This window comes from Cololabis saira, chromosome 10, assembly GCF_033807715.1.
Source record: "Cololabis saira isolate AMF1-May2022 chromosome 10, fColSai1.1, whole genome shotgun sequence".
NCBI classification, from domain to species: Eukaryota; Metazoa; Chordata; class Actinopteri; order Beloniformes; family Belonidae; genus Cololabis; species Cololabis saira.
The window spans coordinates 19,060,590-19,083,289 of record NC_084596.1 but is presented as its reverse complement, the minus strand read 5'-3'; the positions used below and the strand labels follow the sequence as shown (position 1 = coordinate 19,083,289).

Genomic DNA, 22,700 nt, shown 5'->3' with positions numbered 1-22,700 from the left:
CTTCCCAAGAATGATAATCGGGTTAATTGCCAAATCATGTGTTGAGTCCTTCACAAGTATACCAAATAAAACATTTTCTTTTGTTAGATTAGAGAATTTGACAAATTTAGGGAATAACCAGTCGTACAAATCTTCCCGGAAAGCATTAGAACATTTACAATCATAAAATAAATGTTCAGATGTTTCAATATGTTCATCACAAAAAGAGCGGTTGTTGTGGTCAAAATGAAATCGATATATTAAAAATTCAGCAGGGGGGTATATTCCATTTGTAAGTACATTTACTCACGAAGTCTAAGGGGAAACGTACTTTACCTATATTTTTTCAAATCGTGCTCTCTATGAAATTTTTAAACACTGATTTAAAAAGTATTTCACTTTCCCCTTCCTTACAATTACTTTGGAGCCGTTTTCCTGGCAATTCTGAAGACAAAACTGCAAATGTCACTTTTTCTCAACTTTACAATTAATCATTTGATTTATGGAGACTATAGATTGATCAATCAATAATAAAAGTAACCATAAAATAAGCATTACTGTAGATGCACTCCATTTAAAAGAAATAAAACAACAAAATGCAACAGAAGCATAAATCAGTGGTAAAGATAGATAAAGCATACACAAGGATTGCAGACTGGAATGAAGATACAATACTGCGGCTGTTAAAACAAAAGTTATCTCCACGGAAAGCTTGGCTCCTTCAGTTTTAGTTGGAACATGTTGCATATCTTCCGCAGGTTTGTGCAAGTGATTAATAACGCTGGTCTTTGCATCACTCTGGAGCTGATGGTGGCGAGATGAAGTTTAACATAAAGGACAACACTGACCCGTGCACATCTTCTAATGAAAAGTGTCTACAGTAAAATGCTTTTTCAACACTGCATAGTGTACCTGATGAGTTTCTTACCGTTTTATTTTTTTATTTAATATTTCATCTCAACTATATTGCAACAAAACAAATATTCAAAATTACAGGATTGGATTTTTTATTTATTTTACATTTAGCAATCTCATAGCCCTTCATACTGACGAGGAAAGTACAGGATGACACATTTCCCAGCAGTAGATGGACTACAATAGCGGAGAGGGGAAAAAAAAAAGAAATTTGTGCTCAGTTGGACAAAACAAGAAAAAAAAAAAAAAGAGTGAATTGTGAAAGAATAAAAAAAAAACTGTACTCATTATTTGGTTGATCTTTCAAAAGTTTGAATGAATCATCTCCAGTTGCATAAACAATGAAAAGTTCATCCCAGTTTGTAAGACTGGAAAATGTGTCGTCACCAAGTCACATCCACCTCAGTTTCTGTTTTTCTTGATCTCTCAACAAGAAAAGATGAAAAAATTCAAACTAATTTTCTTTATGTTGATGAAAGCAACACCACCATGACATCTAGAAGGCATGGAATAATTTAATAAATGGATGGCATACAGTCAACAAAATGTGTTGTCAAGGCAACAGCCCTCATACAATATCACATTCAACACTTCGAAACAACAACTCTGCAGAGAGGAAATGTAAAACTGATCCCTCTGCGACCGGAGTTCTTCAATGCAGAGCTGTTGGAAGTCATTTTCAGATATCAAGCAGTTATTATATACATTTGTGTCTCTACACATTATAGTGAAAATGTCATTCTCACATCCGATGCTATTCTACAAACGCAATCGTTTAAGGATGTCAAAGGCTGAATAAGGCATGAAGTCAAATACATTCGCCTTTTCGCATTTGACTGCACATCAGAACATTGAATGTGAACATAATCAGTATCAGTCTAAAACAGTTGGTGTGCAGATTTGATCAACTTATCAATTCCCTCATGTCCAAGAATAGTATGAAAAATATCTAATTTAGCAAAAGAATGATGTTTACTGGTTTGCAAACATGTGCTAAACCAGATATGGCCAGATATTTACTGTACATAACTGTTTATTATGATTAGAGATGGCAGTCTCCCTTTCTAAGGTCCGGATCAGTCTGATAAAAAGCAGCAGGATGAAACTACATTAAGGCAAATGATCGTCTGAGCTGCGTCCTGAGTGTAAGTGGGAGATTTCCTTTAGTAGAAACAAATTATGTACAGAGAAACTACAACACACGTCAGGCAGCAGGGTTCATTTCTTGGCTCTTCCCAGGTGTTCTCTTGCAATAATGAGCCTTTGGATTTGAGCTGTGCCTTCGTAAATCTACAAAGAAAACAAAAAGACAGAAGTTTGAGCACTAAGTAATTACAGGCAGAGATGAGATTCACCCGGCGGCTTACCTGGTAGATCTTTGCGTCCCTCATCAGCTTCTCCACTGGGTACTCGCTGTTGAAGCCATTGCCTCCGAAGACCTGGACGGCGTCGGTGGCCACCTGGTTGGCGATGTCTCCGGCGAACGCCTTGGCGATGGAGGCATAGTAGGTGTTTTTGCGGCCTTGATCCACTTCCCAAGCAGAGCGCTGGTACCCCATCCTGGCCAGTTCCACCTTCATTGCCATTTCAGCCAGGAGGAACGACACGGCCTGGTGCTGTGAAACACAAGTTTGGTCAAACGGGAGTTCACTGATTCCTTTTCTGAAAAAATAAAAAAATGGCATCGAAGACTGCTATATATGTATAAAGTTAGCTCCAACAAACCTCGGCAATAAGTTTCCCGAAGGTCTTCCTCTCCAGGGCGTAGCTGGTGGCTTCATCGAGGGCCCTCTGAGCCAGGCCTGTTGCTCCTGCTGCCACCTGCATCACATCAGGGACATCAGCTGAACGATTCAAGATTATCCTGCTAAGCTGTTATTCTGAGATGAGAGCTGGAAATTCTGGAAAGGTTTTATTTGGTTATGTGGGAGGAGAACATGCCACCTTAACTGAAAACTACCTGCAGCGCTCCACACAAACACTGTCCAGGACAGAAACTGCAGGCTAAGGTTTACTAGTGACCACATCTCCAAGGACACTTGTTAAGAGCAGCCGTAACAGGTTACTCATGTCCAAAACACAAGACATTACAGCTGCCTTCACATATTGTTGTTTTTGCAGCCTGTATCAATTTTAGTTTTGGTCTAGTCTTTATTAGTTTTAGTCACGTTCATTCTCCTTTTAGTCGTGTCAAGTTTCAGTCGACTAAAAGTCTGAGCATTTTAGTCTTATTTTAGTCAGAATTGTCCAGGACCCTTTTAGTCTCGTTTTCGTCAAAGATTGTATTTAGCCAAACCCATTTTACAATTCAAACAAGGTTATCTTATTATTATATTATTGTTACCTTATAGACTCAAGAATACATTCATTCCAGATACAGAAGACGCTCTAACTTGAGTTTACAACATATTTATTTTTCTGCATTTCTCCCCATCTTTTCCTTTTCGACGACACATTGGATTTTCTTTTCCACGTCTATGTAGGAAAGTGTATCCAAAGATGGTTTCTTCTTCTTCTCCCAGCCCCAGAGCAGATCCCTGCGTTTCTCTATGTAACTTTGTTTTTAATTGACGTGAACCTAGAGCTCTGCGTTAACGGCATCAGCCTCTAACCTGCAGCTGCATCTTCTAACTACTACTTAAAACATGGAGATTAAGGATCTTTGGTAGAACATTTCGTCTCATTTTGGTCAACGAAAATGAAGACACATATTAGCAGAGTTTTTATTTTGTAATCTACATTTTAATCTTGTTTTTATTCATCTACGATATTAAAATATATATTTAATTATCGTTATCGTCACATGACCAGCATTTTCGTTGCGTCTCGTTTTCCTCAGGTGATAAAAGGTTCGTTGACGACGATTGTCATAATTTTAATTGACGAAAGCAGCTTTACCTTCACCAAACATCGCCTTGCTGACATATACATATGAAAGTCCCTCTCAGCGTTCCGGCTGGAGAACTTACTGGTGGCCTGGTGTTGTCGAAGGCTCCCATGGCGATTTTGAAGCCGGCTCCCTCTGCGATCAGGACGTTCTCCTTCGGTATCCTCACGTCCTCAAAGGTGATCCCTCTGGTGTCAGAGCACCTCTGACCCATGTTCATCTCCTGCAGGCACAAAAACCAGCAAAAGGAAGCGTTACCTTACAGAGGAGATGTCACTGACGGACAGGAGTTAGGGGGTGAATAGAAGGGGAACGTGTTTCCCAAGAAAGGGAAAATCTGTTTGAATATCTCACAGCTTGAAAGGTAAATCCTGTCTCCTTATTAAAGACATATCTAATTCAAAAGGACGGCATATATCTCACCTTCCTTCCTATTTGAATTCCTGGGGTGTCTGCATCCACAATGAAGCCAGTAAAAGCCTTGCTGGTAGGACATTTGGGATCAGGGTTGGTGCGAGCAAGAAGGAAGTACCTAAGAGGAAATCACAAGATGTATTAATGATTTAAAAAGCAGTTAGAAATGGTTTAGAACAGTGGTCAGCAACCCAAAATTTTGAAAGAGCCATATTGGACCAAAAACACAAAAAACAAATATGTCTGGAGCTGCAAAAAATTTAAAGTCTTGTATAAGCCTTAGAATGAAAGCAAATGGTGAAAGGCGAAATGTTGGTAAAAAAGTCGAAATGTTGAGAAAAAAGTCAAAATTTCGAGGAAATACAGTAGTCGAAAATTCGAGGAAATAGTCAAAATTTAGAGAAAAAAGTCGAAACGTCGAGAAAAAAGTCGAAATGTTGAGAAAAAAGTTGAAATGACGAGAAAAAAGTCAAAATGCAGAGAAAAAAGTCAAAAAATTTTGAGAAAAAAGTCAAAATGTCAAGAAAAAAGTCGAAATGTCGAGATTAAAAAAGGAAAAAGGAAGAAGAAAAGAAAAAAAGAAAAGAAAAAAGACATAAAAGAAAAAAAAGGGAAAAAAAGAAATAAAGAGAAAAAAAAGGTCAAACATTTTTGAAAAAGCTCCAGGAGCCACTAGGGCGGCGCTAAAGAGCTGCATGCGGCTCTAGAGCCGCGGGTTGCCGACCCCTGGTTTAGAAGTTTTCCACATAGAAAAAACTAAAAAAAACAAAAACACATCTGATCCTATAAACTCTGCTTTCATGAGGGAAAGATTTACACGTTTTGTTTTAAATGAATTATTCATTACAAAGTTTAACCTAAAACTGATTGAATAAAACATCCCGACCTTCACTAATCTCAGGATAAAAGCAGCACGAACCAGTTGGCTTTCCCTCCGTTGGTGATCCACATCTTCTGTCCGTTCACAACGTAGTCATCACCCTTCTTCTCAGCTCGAGTCTTGAGGCCGGCCACATCCGAACCTGCCCCGGGCTCAGTGACACAGTACGCCTGCCAAAACATACACACAAAAATGTTCACATTTTTGTTTTTGCTGCATTTCACACTAACGCTCCTATATTGGTGTAATAATACAACAGAACTTCCGGTCCTCCTCGTTGGGTCAAAACCCGCTCTCAATAGCACTCCCAGTTTCACCTTCTCCATCGACAACTCCTCTGTTTCTCCCTCCCCTCTGTCCACTCGTATTTGCATGAATGAATTAGTCCAAATTTATGGAGCTTTCTTTGAACGTCACAGCACCAAACAATTGTTGGACAGAAATAACCAGCTCCCACTTAGATACTTCTGGGTCATGTCCCTCAGACATTTGAAGAACACCTCTGATAAGATCTAATATGTGAAGTTAAATAGGTCAACAATCACCTTTAATGAGTTGATTTATTTCTTACCGTTTTTGTTTTTTTTAAATCATCATTAAAAGTAACTTTTAAGCAATTTTGCTTATTTCCTCTCTGAAACACAGAACTACAAACACACAGGAGTAAATTTAAGTGCAGTAAAGTACTCAACACTTACACACATGAGAGGCTCCTCGGTCATCCTCCCAAGATACTTCCTCTTCTGTGCGTCACTGCCAGCAATAATAACAGGCATTTGCTGTGTGACAGAAAGAGTAATAAATTACCTCTCAGTACAATATTTATTGTTTAACAGTGTTGAATAGCGTAGAAACCGTCACGATCTACACATCACGGAGAAAGTAGTGGTGGTCATACAGCACACAAAACATCAGGCTTTAATTGCGTGTGAATCCCAACATTTCTTATAAAACCAGTACCGTAAAACAACATGGCAGCATGACGGCAGGCCCTCAGCTCCATAACCCACACAGCCCCTCCATAACCTCTACAACCAACACGATGGCGAGCTAAGCCCAGGGAGCATATGAACTCTGAACTATGACCAATGATGACTGACTGAGTCACTTTGGGGTTTTGATTTTTCTCAACTGTTGCTGTTTATTTTATTTTGGTTAATTTAATAACATCGTTTCAAGCATATTTACAGTGTCTGAGGTTCTTTATGTTCAATGTAATTCCTTCTCATAACCACCTACTTCTGAAAGCAATCAAACTACCTATTCCCATACGGTATATGTTACACTTCATTTATTAATCATCTACTTGACTGGACGAACTATAATACAAATGTTTACTGTCTACAAGTTTGTTATCTTGATTCACAAATGTCATATGAATTCACTTCCTGACGAGACACACGGGAAGACGAGTCTCTTCAGCGGGGTTTGCATACTTTTTCACGTTAAATTAGGACTCTCTGCAATATTTTGTTTTCCTTATTTGAGGGTCTAGAGACATGGATTTAGATTTCAAAGATCTAAAACTATATGATAAATCAGAGGGAATCTTAGGATAGAAACGTACCCCCAGCGAGTTTGCCTCCATGGCGGTCTGCATTCCCGTGCAGGCGTAAGCCAGCTCCTCTGTGATGAGACAGCTGTCAAAGATTGACAAGCCCATTCCACCTGGGGAAAAAAAAAAAAAACATGACGCTTGGCATTGAAAGCAGAAACACATCCAGCTTCATGAATCAAAAGATGTCCTAAAATATTTACAAATTAAAAAATGGGCATGTATTTTCTTCTTTCTACTTTGACCTTTAAAAAGGTTCCTACAGTAGATCATCATGGGTCATATATTCATTTGCAATAAATTTGACACCAGAGAACGCGCCACCCCATCCCCCCCGGACATAACCCTGTATGGTACCCTGCGCATTCATCCAGATGCGAGACTAGCGCAGACTCGTGCCTCCTTTATGGCATCACACCAAAACCCACCTATTAAAATAAAACGTTATTTTATGACGGTTTATGCGCACCACCACTTGCTAAATAAGCAAAACTTTTCAAGAGGAAGAATAAGACTTTGCTCTTGCAGTTTGAATTGTCAACAAGAAAGGAAACGTACCATACTCCTGTGGGATGTGACCGTTCACCAGACCAAGCTCCCATGCCTTCTTGATGACGGGGAATGGATACTGTAAATGATATTTTAAGGCGACTTAAACAGCGTTTTAAACTCACTTATGGGTTGCAACCCATTCGTGGAAGATTAACACATCAGCATTTACAGTTTAGATATCTGTCAATATTTGCTTACTCACTTCACCACTCTTGTCATAAGCAGCTGCAACAGGCACCATTTCTTCACGTGCAAATCTCCTTGCCAGCTGTTGGAATTCCTTCTGCTGATCCGTCATCTCTGCAGGTCAAAGCATCAAAAAGTCTCAACAACTGCTGTTCAGATCACATCTCTGTAATGTCATTTTCTAGGTTCCACTCACCGAAACAGAAGCCAAGGGATCCTGCATGGCTGCTGGAAGCTGCTTTGGCAGCAGCAGCATTGGTGCTCTGCAGCCGGATCCCAGACTGCAGACCGGCTCTGAAGACCTGAGTTAAGAGGGCAATCAGCATCAAAATGAGTTGTGCATGTGGCCAGCCAAGCAAGAAGAGTTTAGCTGCCCTTTGTGGAGTGGTGGGTCATTATTTTATACTGCAAATATGCAACCTCCACTCTACAGAGCACCTTTCCCTAATATGTCAACCTAATCTAAAGCTGACCAGTCAAAGAGTTGAGCTCCACTTTCTCCAGTCTGCAGACGTGACCTCTTCTGGTAAGCATGGCATAATAATAATAATAATAATAATAATAATAATAATAATAATTCATTTGTTAGGCGCCTTTTATGGCACTCAAGGTCGCCGTACAACAATCAAAATACAAAAATACAATAGAGAACAGCAAAGTTTGCAGCAGAACACAAAAGGCCACGTAAGTTGTAGGTGTAATACAACTTTATTTTATAGCTACATGCTTATATTCATGCATTTTATTTAGAATAATATTTAATTAAAGCAACTCTATGTCCATGAATTACCTAAAACATTGTTTAATAGCAGTTAAGCAGACTTGCACTGCAGTCATGTTTTGTTTTGATATTGTGAAATAACTGACCGCCAAATCAATGTGTTATGATTCCCGTTAATAAGATGAATCTGACGAATGATGGGAAAGAGGAAGAAGGTTCATCTGAAGGTTCAACTGAAATAACTTAAATAATCCTTTTGGCATTTGGTCATTTACAAAAATGTGATCCCTCTTGGATAAAGTTATGTATTCACACACTACACTAAAAAGGCAAGTATGATAAGAGTACTTAACCCTGATCCAACTATTTTTTTTTATTGGATTAAAAAGGATCTAGTTAAAAAAAAGACTGTTTAAATCAGAGTTTATAAACTGTTAATGTTTTATTCCATTTGATGAAATATCAAAATTCATTTTTATTGCCTCTGATCAACACTAGAGCCAAACGTCAGCTCTGTAAAAACTACACGAGACAGTTTCATACAAATCAAGACACTTAAAACTTCATTTTAAACAAAACAAATGTAATTTACAAGTATTTCACCCAACAAAGATGTCTTAAGAGATTGTGAAATTCCTTCTTTCACAAGCACCGTGAGGTGTCAAAGACATTCAGAAGGACCTGTAAACACAGGCCTTTTAAATCTTAAATAACCTGGTTTTAATAGATAAAAGTCTCGACAGACGACACAGATATTGTGAACTAAACAAACAAAGAAAAAAGGAAAAGTGATTTCAAAGATAATTCCGTCGCTGCAGGAATTTACTAGCCAATGTTAGCCTGCGACGTAACAGCCAAAGCTTTGGTTGTTTAGCTGAAGAAAATCACGGGAGTTTCGACATTTTATCAGGTAAAACAATAAAGACGTGTAATGTTTCTGCCGATCTAAAGACTTACCTTATTGACCAGCATCGTTACGATCGCGACAAACCTGCAACAAAATCTGCAACAAAACTGAAGATTCTGTCACACTGTCTGTGCCACGGCCGCGTCACCGCCCGCTCAGCCAATCACCGGCCTGGATTTGCTCACGTGATACTCCACGGCATCCGCACCGTGACTTTTGCCCCAGTTAGTTATCCAACAAGACTCACCTCTACTGTTTATAGCTGATATTTCGCTGTCACTACGTGAGCGTAATGGAAAAAAACGATATTTGAATACAATTTATAAACGTGAGATAACATTACTTAAAAAATAAATACAAAAAAAAAGCGAAAAGATGCGCTTAAGACAGGGTAAATTGGCTGAGTGAATGAAAACATTGCCCAAGAAGAGTTAAAAAAAAGTTAAAGAGCTAACAGATTTAATACATAATAATAATAATAATAATTAATAATAATAATACTAATAATAATACAAACTTTATTATACTTTTATCTATCCATATCCTTTTTTTCTACTTATTTTTCTTTTTCTACTTTTCATATTGCTCTTTTTTATTATTTAGTTATTTATTGGTTATTTCTATTTTAAATTTGTATAATTGGTATAAACCGTTGAGCGTGTGTGTGTTTTGGCTGCTGCACGACTGAATTTCTCCTCTGGGAGATCAATAAAGTCTTCTATTCTATTCTATATAATTCTTTTTATGGCACTGCACCTTTTTTTTGCTTTTACCTTTTGTTTTGTTGTTCTTACCTTTATTTCTATTTTGTCTTGAGTATGGCAATAGTATCCTGTATGGTCTGTAAACAACACATACATTTCAAGATCCTCCTCACCACATACAAAGCCCTAAACAACCTTGCCTCTCCATACATGAGAGATCTCCTCCATTGCTCCATTCACCCCCACCAAACACCCTCACTCCCATCATCAGGACCAAATAAAGCACCTTAGAGGGCAGAGTTTTTGCAGTCCTACCCTCTGGAACTCCATCCACCCTGGCCATTCGTGTATGTTTCACTCCCGTCTTTCAAAAGTAATCTCAAAACCCATGTCTTCAACATCACTTACAACACTTGATGAATCATTTCCCACCCTTTGAGTATCTCTATGTGTTTCTATGCATGTATTTACTGTATTTATATTTACATGTATCCATTTGTATCCTTTTTGCTTTGTGTTTTTGTGTACATAGAAAAGCACTATATATAACTTTTGTATTATTATATTATTATTATGTATTAAATCTGTTTGGTCTTTAAGTTGTTTTGGGTACGTTTCGTTAGGTAATTGTCTTGTTATTTGACTATTTACAACGTATGTTTTCATTCACTCAGCCAATTTACCCTGTCTTAAGTGCATCTTTTCAAATTTTTTGTATTTATTTTTTAAGTAATGTTATCTCACGTTATGAAGTGTATTCAAATATTGTGTATTTCCCATTACGCTCACTTAGTGAAAGCAAAATATCAGCTATAAACAGTAGAGGTGAGTCTTGTTGGATAACTAACTGGGGCAAAAGGGCAAAAGTCACGGTGAGGATGCCATGGAATATCACGTGAGCAAATCCAGGCCGGTGATTGGCTGAGCGGGCGGTGACGCGGCCGTGGGACAGAATCTTCAGTTTTGTTGCAGGTTTGTCGCGATGGTAACGATGCTGGTGAGTCTTGCTCGGGGTCACAATCTGTCTCCATCTGACGCTTTTACAAAGGAATATTCCAATAGCGGTTTGCCAAGTTAAAGCTAAATGATATTTGATTAGACTGAGCTTCAACTTTATTATCTAAACCCCATCGATTATGTGTAAAATTAAGTAATTTCCAGACTGTAGTGCTTCAAGATGGCTGCCCACATTGGCCGCTACCTGCTAACGCTGCAGCGTGATTGGTAACTTTCTACTTTTCTGTTGGGTTTGAGCAGTTTTAAACGCACAAGCGTTAAAGAAGAAGCACTTGCCAGGTTTATAGCAGTATTTAAGACGTATTTTTCTCGGAACAAACGACACCAGGTTTGTTAAACGACACGCTGGGCTTCATGTTGAGCCACTGCTCTTAAACCCTTCTGTTAAACCGTCTAAAATGAAATAGTTTGTGCTTCTTGACTTAATTCTTGACTAGTGAAATTCAATCACTGTTGAAAGTTGCCTGCTGGTTTCAAGAAACCATCAGTTTGGTAGCAAAAGCTTGAAATCAAAATCTGCACGTGTTTTGTAGTGAAGCTCATCCTCCATTAGAGGTTTTATTTTGGGTTAATATAAGGATCTTGTCAGCGCAACCATGTGCTCTGGATATCCTGAAGCTACATGTAATAGCTTGAGTGATGTGATGATCCTCTTCATGCGGAATCCGAATAAGAAATGCGGACAACCTTTACCTTGGAGAACTGATCACTCAAGCTGCTGTCCACTATTGATTATCTGCTGAGTGATGCATTGATTTAACACGTGGGCTTGATCTTCTCCATTCAGGTATCTCAAGGGACAACTGGCACAAACGCTGCAAGACCGGTGGCAAACGCAAGCCCTACCACAAGAAGAGGAAGTATGAGCTCGGTCGTCCTCCTGCAAACACAAAGGTGAGGGATGATCTGTTTCACATCTTAAAAACGTGGGTGATGAAAACTTAACCTTAGGTAGGTCTTTTTTTGTACCCGTTTTGGGTCAAAGCTGGGGCCTACCAATGTTAGGGTTGTCATAGTTACTCTGACACGCTGTAGCACATGTTTGTACAATTGCTGCATCTTTTTTTTGAGAATGAACTAACCTGGGACCTGTTTTTGCAGATTGGACCTCGTCGTATCCACACGGTGAGGGTTCGTGGTGGGAACAAGAAGTACCGTGCTCTGAGGTTGGATGTTGGAAACTTCTCATGGGGCTCTGAGTGTAAGTTTCCCTATTTGCACCCATCAACCCCTCTCTGGTGCCACACTTATCTTTCCATGATGATAACTTGTCCAGTTCTGCTACTGAATGCAAGTGGTGATATTAACGACCCTGAGGAAAACATCTTCCTTGTATTTAAATCATTCTCTTTGCAAGGATTTGCTCTGACCATGCTTGACTTTGGGTTTTCAGGCTGCACACGCAAGACCAGGATCATCGATGTGGTCTACAATGCCTCCAACAACGAGCTGGTCAGAACCAAGACCCTGGTGAAGAACTGCATCCTCCTTATCGACAGCCTTCCCTTCAGGCAGTGGTATGAGGCTCACTACGCCACTCCTCTGGGACGCAAGAAGGGAGCCAAGCTGGTACGTCAATATGTGAACTTTACAGTTGGTGAAGGTTGAAATGCTCACATTAACCAATTTTGCGGGGAAGTTGTTTTGCCATCTACAGTTTTTTTCGCTACCTGCTAACGCTGCAGCGTGATTGGTAACTTTCTACTTTTCTGTTGGGTTTGAGCAGTTTCAAACGCACAAGCGTTAAAGAAGAAGCACTTGCCAGGTCTATAGCAGTATTTAAGAAGTATTTTTATCGGAACAAACGACACCAGGTTTGTTAAACGACACGCTGGGCTTCATGTTGAGCCACTGCTCTTAAAGGTATTGTGACATCATTTTTAACATGCTTTTAACACTATTAAAAGTCTTGGGCAACATCCCTCAAATGTGTCTAAAAGAGTGTAACAAGAAAAACTTCACTCTAGTAATCTTTTCCTGGCTTTTTATTACAGTGTTTTTTTGTGCCGTGAAAAATGCTTCCTTTCCCCCCTTTCCTGTCAATCATTGCTCCGCTCCTCCTCCAAACCTCCTCCTCCTCCAGCCATACGCTCACAGCGGCGTCGGAGCGACAGGCGAAGCATGCACGGAAAAGCAGGAGGGCGAACCACAGCAAACAATCATAAAAATAAAGGCATGCAAGCAGCACTGTCCCCTTATCTTAAGTCCAGTCAGTGGCCGCGGGTCTTCTTAGCAGTTTTCCTCCGGTGATTAGAACAAAAGAGGCGTGTTAAGCCACATTTATGGTTCCGCGTTAAATCGACGCAGAGCCTTCGCCGTAGGGTTCAGCGTATGGTGCGCGTCGCCGCGTAACCCTACGCCGTAAGGTCTGCGTCGGTGTAACGCGGAACCATAAATCAGCCTTTATGGTGCGCTGGAGAGGAGAGGAGGCAGGGAGCTGGGTGGAGGGGGCGGTGATTTAGCGGATCGTTACGTAACGATCCGCCACCAAACCACATGCGCCGTTTTTGCACAGTTATGCGGAAAATCCCAGAAAGCACACAATACACTGAATGTTAAAAGTTCGTTGTTTTTTGGGTGTAATTGATGTCAAGACACCCAACAAAACACAAAAAATCAAGAAAAATGTGTTTTTCATGTCACAATCCCTTTAAACCCTTCTTTTAAACCGTCTAAAATGAAATAGTTTGTGCTTCTTGACTTAATTCTTGACTAGGGAAATTCAATCACTGTTGAAAGTTGCCTGCTGGTTTCAAGAAACCATCAGTTCGGTAGCAAAAGCTTGAAATCAAGATTTGCACGTGTTTTGTAGTGAAGCTCATCCTCCATTAGAGGTTTTATTTTGGGTTCATATAACGATTTGTCAGCGCAACCATGTGCTCTGGATATCCTGAAGCTACATGTAATAGCTTGAGTGATGTGATGATCCTCTTCATGCGGAATCCGAATAAGAAATGCGGACAACCTTTACCTTGGAGAACTGATCACTCAAGCTGCTGTCCACTATTGATTATCTGGTGAATGATGCATTGATTTAACATGTGGGCTTGATCTTCTCCATTCAGGTATCTCAAGGGATAACTGGCATAAACGCCGCAAGACCGGTGGCAAACGCAAGCCCTACCACAAGAAGAGGAAGTATGAGCTCGGTCGTCCTCCTGCAAACACAAAGGTGAGGGATGATCTGTTTCACATCTTAAAAACGTGGGTGATGAAAACTTAACCTTAGGTGGGTCTTTTTTTGTACCCGTTTTGGGTCAAAGCTGGGGCCTACCAATGTTAGGGTTGTCATAGTTACTCTGACACGCTTTAGCACATGTTTGTACAATTGCTGCGTCTTTTTTTTCTCTTTTTTTTGAGAGTGAAGTAACCTGGGACCTGTTTTTGCAGATTGGACCTCGTCGTATCCACACGGTGAGGGTTCGTGGTGGGAACAAGAAGTACCGTGCTCTGAGGTTGGATGTTGGAAACTTCTCATGGGGCTCTGAGTGTAAGTTTCCCTATTTGCACCATCAACCCCTCTCTGGTGCCACACTTATCTTTCCATGATGATAACTTGTCCAGTTCTGCTACTGAATGCAAGTGGTGATATTAACGACCCTGAAAAAAAAACTTCTTCCTTGTACTTAAATCATTCTCTGTGCAAGGATTTGCTCTGACATGCTTGACTTTGGGTTTTCAGGCTGCACACGCAAGACCAGGATCATCGATGTGGTCTACAATGCCTCCAACAACGAACTGGTCAGAACCAAGACCCTGGTGAAGAACTGCATCCTCCTTATCGACAGCCTTCCCTTCAGGCAGTGGTATGAGGCTCACTACGCCACTCCTCTCGGACGCAAGAAGGGAGCCAAGCTGGTACGTCAATATGTGAACTTTACAGTTGGTTAAGGTTGAAATGCTCACATTTACCAATTTTGCAGGGAAGTTGTTTTTCCATCTAGTTTTTTTCGCTACCTGCTAACGCTGCAGCGTGATTGGTAACTTTCTACTTTTCTGTTGGGTTTGAGCAGTTTCAAACGCACAAGCGTTAAAGAAGAAGCACTTGCCAGGTTTATAGCAGTATTTAAGACGTATTTTTCTCGGAACAAACGACACCAGGTTTGTTAAACGACACGCTGGGCATCATGTTGAGCCACTGCTCTTAAACCCTTTTGTTAAACCGTCTAAAATGAAATAGTTTTGTGCTTCTTGACTTAATTCGAGGTTGCTCGTCTTTACGTTTTGATTAGGGACATTGAATCACTGTTAAAAGTTGCCTGCTGGTTTCAAGAAACCATCAGTTTGGTTGCAAAAGCTTGAAATCAAGATTTGCACGTGTTTTGTAGTGAAGCTCATCCTCCATTAGAGGTTTTATTTTGGGTTAATATAAGGATTTTGTCAGCGCAACCATGTGCTCTGGATATCCTGAAGCTACATGTAATAGCTTGAGTGATGTGATGATCCTCTTCATGCGGAATACGAATAAGAAATGCGGACAACCTTTACCTTGGAGAACTGATCACTCAAGCTGCTGTCCACTATTGATTATCTGGTGAGTGATGCATTGATTTAACACGTGGGCTTGATCTTCTCCATTCAGGTATCTCAAGGGATAACTGGCACAAACGCCGCAAGACCGGTGGCAAACGCAAGCCCTACCACAAGAGGAAGTATGAGCTTGGTCGTCCTCCTGCAAACACAAAGGTGAGGGATGATCTGTTTCACATCTTAAAAGTGTGGGTGATGAAAACTTAACCTTAGGTAGGTCTTTTTTTGTACCCGTTTTGGGTCAAAGCTGGGGCCTACCAATGTTAGGGTTGTCATAGTTACTCTGACACGCTGTAGCGCATGTTTGTACAATTGCTGCATCTTTTTTTTTGAGAATGAAGTAACCTGGGACCTGTTTTTGCAGATTGGACCTCGTCGTATCCACACGGTGAGGGTTCGTGGTGGGAACAAGAAGTACCGTGCTCTGAGGTTGGATGTTGGAAACTTCTCATGGGGCTCTGAGTGTAAGTTTCCCTATTTGCACCATCAACCCCTCTCTGGTGCCACACTTATCTTTCCATGATGATAACTTGTCCAGTTCTGCTACTGAATGCAAGTGATGATATTAACGACCCTGAGGAAAAACATCTTCCTTGTATTTAAATCATTCTCTTTGCAAGGATTTGCTCTGACCATGCTTGACTTTGGGTTTTCAGGCTGCACACGCAAGACCAGGATCATCGATGTGGTCTACAATGCCTCCAACAACGAGCTGGTCAGAACCAAGACCCTGGTGAAGAACTGCATCCTCCTTATCGACAGCCTTCCCTTCAGGCAGTGGTATGAGGCTCACTACGCCACTCCTCTGGGACGCAAGAAGGGAGCCAAGCTGGTACGTCAATATGTGAACTTTACAGTTGGTGAAGGTTTAAATGCTCACGTTTACCAATTTTGTGGGGAAGTTGTTTTTTCTTTTATAATTCTGACGTGTGTTTTAACTATAGTGTGATCAGTTCGCGGGACTTTTCAGTTTTGGATAATTTAAATATGTGTGTTATGGTTTTTGTTTTTAACCACTTGATTATAGTAGATTTGAGTCCCTGGCTGAAGACTAAACTGCTCACATAATCTGATGTGAGGCATTGTTTAAAAAATGCCGTTACCTGGTTTGTAAAACTAGTCTGTAAATCTAGTGAATGTCTTTCTATGATGATAATTTTGACCAGTTCTGCTACTGAATGGAAGTGGTGATAATGTTCAATGCTGAGAAAGACTTACAGCAGGGTGTTGTAGTGGATTTTGTTGTACACGGGCCATGTGATTCTGCAGTTAAGTGTTTCATATTCTTCCAGTAAACCTTGTTTGCTCTCCCGCTGCAGAGTCCTGAGGAGGAAGAAGTCCTGAACAAGAAGAGGTCAAAGAAGACCCAGAAGAAGTATGACGAGCGCAAAAAGACTGCCAAGATCAGCACTCTCCTGGAGGAGCAGTTCCAGCAGGGAAAGCTTCTTGGTGAGTCCATCTTAGAATGTTTTTATCCTCTCAGCTTTACAAAGCACATTTCACTCAATTATGCAGCCTGTTGTGCTTCCCCATGGACACAGCTGGTCAAACAAAAATGCACAGATATCTTTAGGTGGATTAAAGAATGTATTTACATGGTGGAAAAATAATTAAAACCCAATGACTAACTAAAAAAAACAACTAAAAAAGACATTAATGATTTTCAGAGAGGCTATGGACTTTATATGTGTTTCCTATAAATACTAGGGTTGACCACAAGTTATTAATGTATCTTATACCATGTAATTAAAGAGAGAAATACAATGATTATGAAGGTTGACTAGCGTCTGACCTACAGTTGAATGTGTTTACAAAGTTTGCATTAAATAGTTAAATGTATTGAGTTAGAATATTAACATCCAGACATATCTTCACTCTTTAAATGTAAAATGTACTATTTAGGAATCTGGATAGTAAATATTTGTGGGTTTCAACCAAAAGACATTTCCGGATGTCTGATAGATATATCAACTGTTTGGAAAGCCATCTTATTCTGATTAATCTTTTTCTGCAGCGTGCATCGCCTCCAGACCTGGCCAGTGCGGCAGGGCAGACGGCTACATCCTGGAGGGCAAAGAGCTTGAGTTCTACCTGAGGAAGATCAAGGCCAAGAAAGGCAAATAGATGTACAGCTGTTTGATACTTCAATAAAATCCAAATGCCCCATACCAGTTTCCTGTTTCTTATGTTTAAATACATAGGGACACGTGCTCTGTGGAAAAGTTGAACGCCACCTGGAGGCAGAAAGGTGCATCTGCAGCACCTTTTTTTTTTTTTTTTGAACGTCAGTCATGGGTCTTTTGTGTAATTGTCCACAAGTGTTTTTTCAGTATTGATAATGCATGTTTCATACAACACTTTATAGCAGGGGTCACCAATCCTTGTCCTCGAGGGCCGGTGTCCTGCATGTTTTAGATGTTTTCCTGCTTTAACACACCTGATTCTAATTAATCATCATCATCAGCTTGTCATCCAGGGCTGCACAATTCTGTTAATGACACAGTCACTTGTATCATGGTGCAATGAAGCAGGGAAACATCTAAAACCTGCAGGGACACCGGCCCTCGAGGACCAGGATTGATGACCCCTGCCTTATAGGTACCCAAAGATGCTTTACAAAACAAGCATACAAATGGATAATGCATTACATGCATACAAATACCCAAAAAACAATAGAGAGCAAATAGTAAAATGAGAGGGTGGAATGGGATAGTAAGTTTCCCCATTGAGGGAGAAATAAAGGATAATCTAATGATTTGTCAAGTGATGAGATTAAATGACTTTTAAATGATGGCAGTGAATCAAGACTTATTGGCCAGGCAGATTGAGTTCTAGAGATTAGGGCTGGCAAATGCTGCCACCTATGGTGCAGTATTTGGTCCTGATGAGACTGAATGGTGGTGATGGAGATCTGTTGGTATGAAGGGGCAACGTTTTTTTTTTTGGGCTTTGTAGGTGGTGAAGATCTTGAAATGTGTGTTTTATGGGAAGCCAGTGAAGTTGAAGGGTGGGTACCTCCAGCACTGAACTTAAAGTCTGTTTCAGCTTTCTCACCCCACTCATCACTTAATCAACTTTATTTCTATAGCACTTATCACAGATACAAATCATAAAGTGCTTTACAATAAAAAAAGAGGTGCAGGATAAAAGTATAAAACTAGAATTAAGGAAATAAAAAAGCAAAATAAAACAAGTCAAGGTAATTCAGTCAACTAAAAGCTTGTCCAAATAAAAGGGTCTTGTATTTTAAAAGTCAGTATTGTTGGTCAGGCGCATAGAGAGAGGAAGAGCGTTGCATAATCGAGAGGCGATGGACTAAAACGCATGATCTCTTGTCTTGTACCGGGATCTTGGGACATACGTTTTGTTTCTGATGCCCTGGGGCATAAACAGTTAAAATATCACAAATATATTTTGGGTCTTGGCTGTGAAAAGCTCTAAAAGTCAGTACAAGAATTTTAAAATCAATTACAACGCTTGTTAAAACAGTTAAAGAGAGTTTGAGAAGTCCAGTCTAGAAGAAATAAAAGCATGTGAAACCATCTCCAAGTCAGCAAGCGAAATAATACTCAATTTTAGAAATGTTCCTTCGATGATAAAAAACTTTTTTTTTTTTTTTTACACAGCCCTTGTGTGTTTATCCAAAGAAAGGTTCCTGGACTGGACAGAGGAGCTCAGGGCCCCACAGTGTTGCTTGACCAGTGCAATCTTTTCATCAGGGGCAAAGATCAGGGATTCTGTTTTTGAAGCATTTAGCCGAAGATAATTGTTAACCATTTTTCAATGGAATCTACACAATTTAATACATCAGCTAGCACCCAATCTCCAACTCATGAAAGGAACAGTATAGCTGGATATCATCAGAATTAAAGTGGTAAGATACCTTTCCAAAAAGGCTTCTACGCCTTCCAAGGGGGAACAAATATAATAAAAACTAAATTGGTCCCAGCACTGAGCCCTGAGGAACACCATAAGAAAGCATTTTAGAATCCGATTGATAATTATTTGCGAGGACACTAAAGGTTCTACCATTGAAATAAGAAGTAAACCACTCTAGCACTGTACCATCTATCCCAAAGTCATTTTGAAGATGTTGGATCATGATAATATGATCAATTGTATCAAAAACAGCTGTAAAGTCCAGCAACACTAAAACTGAGTCAGCAGCCATCAACACATCATTGGGGACTTTCAGAAGAGCCATTTCAGTCGACTGTCTTTTCCGAAAACCGGACTGAAGTGCATCATATAAATTCTTATCCTCCAAATAATTTTAGACTTACATCAAAACTTTCTTTTATGTCTAAAATACTAGAAAAAGTAGTTAATGAGCAGCTCAGTGGGTACATGGAGGATAAGAATTTATATGATGCACTTCAGTCCGGTTTTTGGAAAAGACATTCGACTGAAATGGCTCTTCTGAAAGTCTCCAATTAATGATGTGTTGATGGCTGCTGACTCAGTTTTAGTGTTGCTGGACTTGACAGCTGTTGCTGATACAATTGATCATGTTATCATGATCCATTATCTTCAAAATGACTTTGGGATAGATGGTACAGTGCTAGTGGTTTACTTCTTATTTCAATGGCAGAACGTTTAGTGTCCTCGCAAATAATTATCAGTCGGATTCTAAAACGCTTTCTTATGGTGTTCCTCAGGGCTCAGTGCTGGGACCAATTTAGTTTTTATTATATTTGTTCCTCCTTGGAAGGCGTAGAAGCCTTTTTGGAAAGGTATCTTACCACTTTAATTCTGATGATATCCAGCTATACTGTTCCTTTCATGAGTTGGAGATTGGGTGCTAGCTGATGTATTAAATTGTGTAGATTCCATCGAAAAATGGTTAACAATTATCTTCGGCTAAATGCTTCAAAAACAGAATCCCTGATCTTTGCCCCTGATGAAAAGATTACACTGATCAACCAACACCGTGGGGCCCTGAGCTCCTCTGTCCAGTCCAGGATCAGGAACCTTTCTTTGGATAAACACACAAGGGCTGTGTCAAAATGAAATGAAGGAACATTTCTAAACTTGAGTATTATTTCGCTTGCTGACTTGGAGATGGTTTCACATGCTTTTATTTCTTCTAGACTGGACTTCTCGAACTGTCTTTTTAACTGTTTTAAATACTCTACCATGGATAAACAATGAAATTAGAAAACTGATGAAGCGTGATTCTGCTCTGAAAACATCATTATGCTCAAAACTAAATACTGACCATTTAATTTACAAAAGTCTAAGAAATAAATTGGTAACAGAACTACGTAAAGCAAAAGCCACATATTATACTCAACTTATAGACAATGCTAAAGGCAACAACACTTCCCTTTGTAGGCACTTAAACAACTTAACTAACAAATCTAATAATCATAAAGGGATTAATGCTACCATAGCAAATTAACTTAATTCTTATTTTGTTAAATCAGTAGAAGAATTAACTGCAAAATTTGGGACTTGATGATCTAAATTATCCAACAGGAATGACATCCACATATCCCTTTTATATCAAAGAGGTCAATGTAAAAACAGTTACTGAAGTATTTGGAAAACTGTCCAACTCCAGAACCAATGACATTTATAATATGAGTACTTCTTTTCTTAAAAGATACAGCACTGCATTAATGATGATCTCTCCATCAGAACATGTAAATTCCCTTTTGCCTGGAAAAAAGCCATCATTATACCAATATTTAAAACAGGAAGTCAGGACAGTATGTGTAATTATCGCCCAATTTCTATTTTACCTGTACTGTCTAAGGTACTGGAGAAAATTGTGGCAGGGCAACTGATCGAACATTAGAGGCCAATCAACTCCTCCACCCTCAGCAGTTTGGCTTTAGACCAGGACACTCAACTGAAACGGCCAATTGTTTTATTGAAAATGTAAAACAATCTCTTGATAGAGGCAATATGGTGGGGGCTGTATTTCTGGACCTCAAGAAGGCCTTTGACACGGTCAACCATAGTGTGCTTTTAGCCAAAATGTCATCTTTTAATTTCTCTACCAAGTCAGTACAGTGGTTCTCATATCTCCAGAGCAGATCACAATGTGTCAAAATTGACCAAATAAATTATTCCTTTTTAAATAATATGGGTATACCGCAAGGTTCCATACTCGGGCCTTTGCTTTTTAGTTTATTTATTAATGACTTGCCCTTACACTGTCCAGCGGTCACTTGCCAACTTTATGCGGACGATGCAGTCATATATGCAGCCGCCAAGACACCAGAACAGGCTGCGGATGCTCTGTCTGCATGTATGATTGACGTCCAACTGTGGCTCGTGCAAAATCATCTAATACTCAATCTTCAAAAGACAGTTTCTATGTGTTTCTCACTGAAGAAAATTAATATGTAGGAAAGATTTACAATCCACTTAAACAATGAAGAAATTAAATCAGTAACAGAAGTTAAGTATCTTGAATTAATACTAGATCCTCAACTCAAATTTGATAAACACATAATGAAGATTTCAAATACAATAAAAAGCAACCTCAATTGTTTCAAATTAATTAGGCACTACATTCCAAACCAGGCAGCCCGGCTGTATATGCACGCTATGATCTTTTCTCACATTTCATATTGTGTTACAGTCTGGGCTCAAGCAGTTCCTTCTGCAATACCGCAGAACAACATTCGGACAATCAGCTTTCTCAGTAAAGAGCGATCATCTCTGGAATGGACTCCCGAATGAAATTAAATTGGTATCAGATAGCCGAATCTTTGCATCCATGGTTAAGAACTGGCTGAAAACACAACAGGATTGTATGCACTTTTGAAATGTTACTGTGTGTGTTGTGATGCGTGTTGAGAGGGAGTGAATGAGTGAGGGAGTATGTGTATGATGTGTGGAGATTGTGGGATTATGTGACTGTTTATTTTGTGATTGTTTTTAAATAGATGTAATTTTATATTTTGTATTATAGGTCCTAGATATTGTTGTATTGTATTTTATTGTTAGAAAAGCCCAACTAGGGACAGGAGTTGCAAATTAGCAATAGCTATAAACTATGTGCAGAACATCAGTTGCTGTCATTGTACTGAAACTATGTTTAAACTGCAATGTCCCTATCAACTAAACCAATAAAAAATAAATAAAAAAGTGTTCTTTAAAGAGACTGCAGGTTGTCCAAAATGCTGCAGCCAGGCTTTTAACTGGTGCTTTTAGATGGAACCACATCACCTCAATTTTATCTTCTTTACATTGGCTGCCAGTAAAGCAACTAATTGATTTTTAAATTCTTGTACTGACTTTTAGAGCTTTTCACAGCCAAGCCCCAAAATATATTTGTGATCTTTTAACTGTTTATGCCCCAGGGCATCAGAACAAAACGTATATCCCAAGATCCCAGTACAAGACAAGAGATCATGCTTTTTAGTCCGTCGCCTCTCGATTATGCAACGCTCTTCCTCTCTCTATGCGCCTGACCAACAATACTGACTCTTAAAATACA

The 22,700-nt window shown here is 39.6% G+C and overlaps 3 protein-coding genes and 7 non-coding genes across 10 annotated transcripts; 9 read left to right on the top strand and 1 right to left on the bottom strand.

Annotated features, from left to right (window-relative positions):
- Positions 1-969: 969 nt before the first annotated feature.
- Positions 970-9,165, bottom strand: acadm (acyl-CoA dehydrogenase medium chain). Its single transcript, XM_061731937.1, has 12 exons — positions 9,047-9,165; positions 7,565-7,670; positions 7,385-7,482; positions 7,189-7,258; positions 6,643-6,743; positions 5,774-5,854; positions 5,115-5,245; positions 4,205-4,313; positions 3,864-4,004; positions 2,620-2,715; positions 2,262-2,510; positions 970-2,184 (listed from the first exon to the last, which is right to left on the bottom strand). The coding sequence occupies exons 1-12, from the start codon at positions 9,059-9,061 to the stop codon at positions 2,113-2,115; spliced, it is 1,269 nt and encodes a 422-aa protein (XP_061587921.1). The 5' UTR covers positions 9,062-9,165; the 3' UTR covers positions 970-2,112.
- Positions 9,166-10,682: 1,517 nt separating this feature from the next.
- LOC133452200 (small ribosomal subunit protein eS8-like) lies at positions 10,683-12,340 on the top strand. The gene is made up of 4 exons (XM_061731421.1): positions 10,683-10,697; positions 11,486-11,611; positions 11,819-11,918; positions 12,111-12,340. The coding sequence occupies exons 1-4, from the start codon at positions 10,683-10,685 to the stop codon at positions 12,323-12,325; spliced, it is 456 nt and encodes a 151-aa protein (XP_061587405.1). The 3' UTR covers positions 12,326-12,340.
- LOC133453236 (small nucleolar RNA SNORD46) lies at positions 11,641-11,748 on the top strand. Its single transcript, XR_009783353.1, has one exon. It is a non-coding gene; the product is annotated as a small nucleolar RNA SNORD46 (small nucleolar RNA).
- LOC133453228 (small nucleolar RNA SNORD38) lies at positions 11,970-12,038 on the top strand. The gene has a single exon (XR_009783345.1). It is a non-coding gene; the product is annotated as a small nucleolar RNA SNORD38 (small nucleolar RNA).
- A 1,251-nt stretch (positions 12,341-13,591) lies between the features above and the next one.
- LOC133452199 (small ribosomal subunit protein eS8-like) lies at positions 13,592-17,413 on the top strand. The gene is made up of 10 exons (XM_061731420.1): positions 13,592-13,619; positions 13,783-13,889; positions 14,108-14,207; positions 14,400-14,486; positions 14,531-14,575; positions 15,300-15,403; positions 15,612-15,711; positions 15,904-16,079; positions 16,567-16,696; positions 17,262-17,413. The coding sequence occupies exons 1-10, from the start codon at positions 13,592-13,594 to the stop codon at positions 17,369-17,371; spliced, it is 987 nt and encodes a 328-aa protein (XP_061587404.1). The 3' UTR covers positions 17,372-17,413.
- On the top strand, positions 13,919-14,026 carry LOC133453234 (small nucleolar RNA SNORD46). The gene has a single exon (XR_009783351.1). It is a non-coding gene; the product is annotated as a small nucleolar RNA SNORD46 (small nucleolar RNA).
- LOC133453231 (small nucleolar RNA SNORD38) lies at positions 14,258-14,326 on the top strand. Its single transcript, XR_009783348.1, has one exon. It is a non-coding gene; the product is annotated as a small nucleolar RNA SNORD38 (small nucleolar RNA).
- On the top strand, positions 15,433-15,540 carry LOC133453235 (small nucleolar RNA SNORD46). The gene has a single exon (XR_009783352.1). It is a non-coding gene; the product is annotated as a small nucleolar RNA SNORD46 (small nucleolar RNA).
- On the top strand, positions 15,762-15,830 carry LOC133453226 (small nucleolar RNA SNORD38). Its single transcript, XR_009783343.1, has one exon. It is a non-coding gene; the product is annotated as a small nucleolar RNA SNORD38 (small nucleolar RNA).
- LOC133453227 (small nucleolar RNA SNORD38) lies at positions 16,389-16,458 on the top strand. Its single transcript, XR_009783344.1, has one exon. It is a non-coding gene; the product is annotated as a small nucleolar RNA SNORD38 (small nucleolar RNA).
- Positions 17,414-22,700: the final 5,287 nt, after the last annotated feature.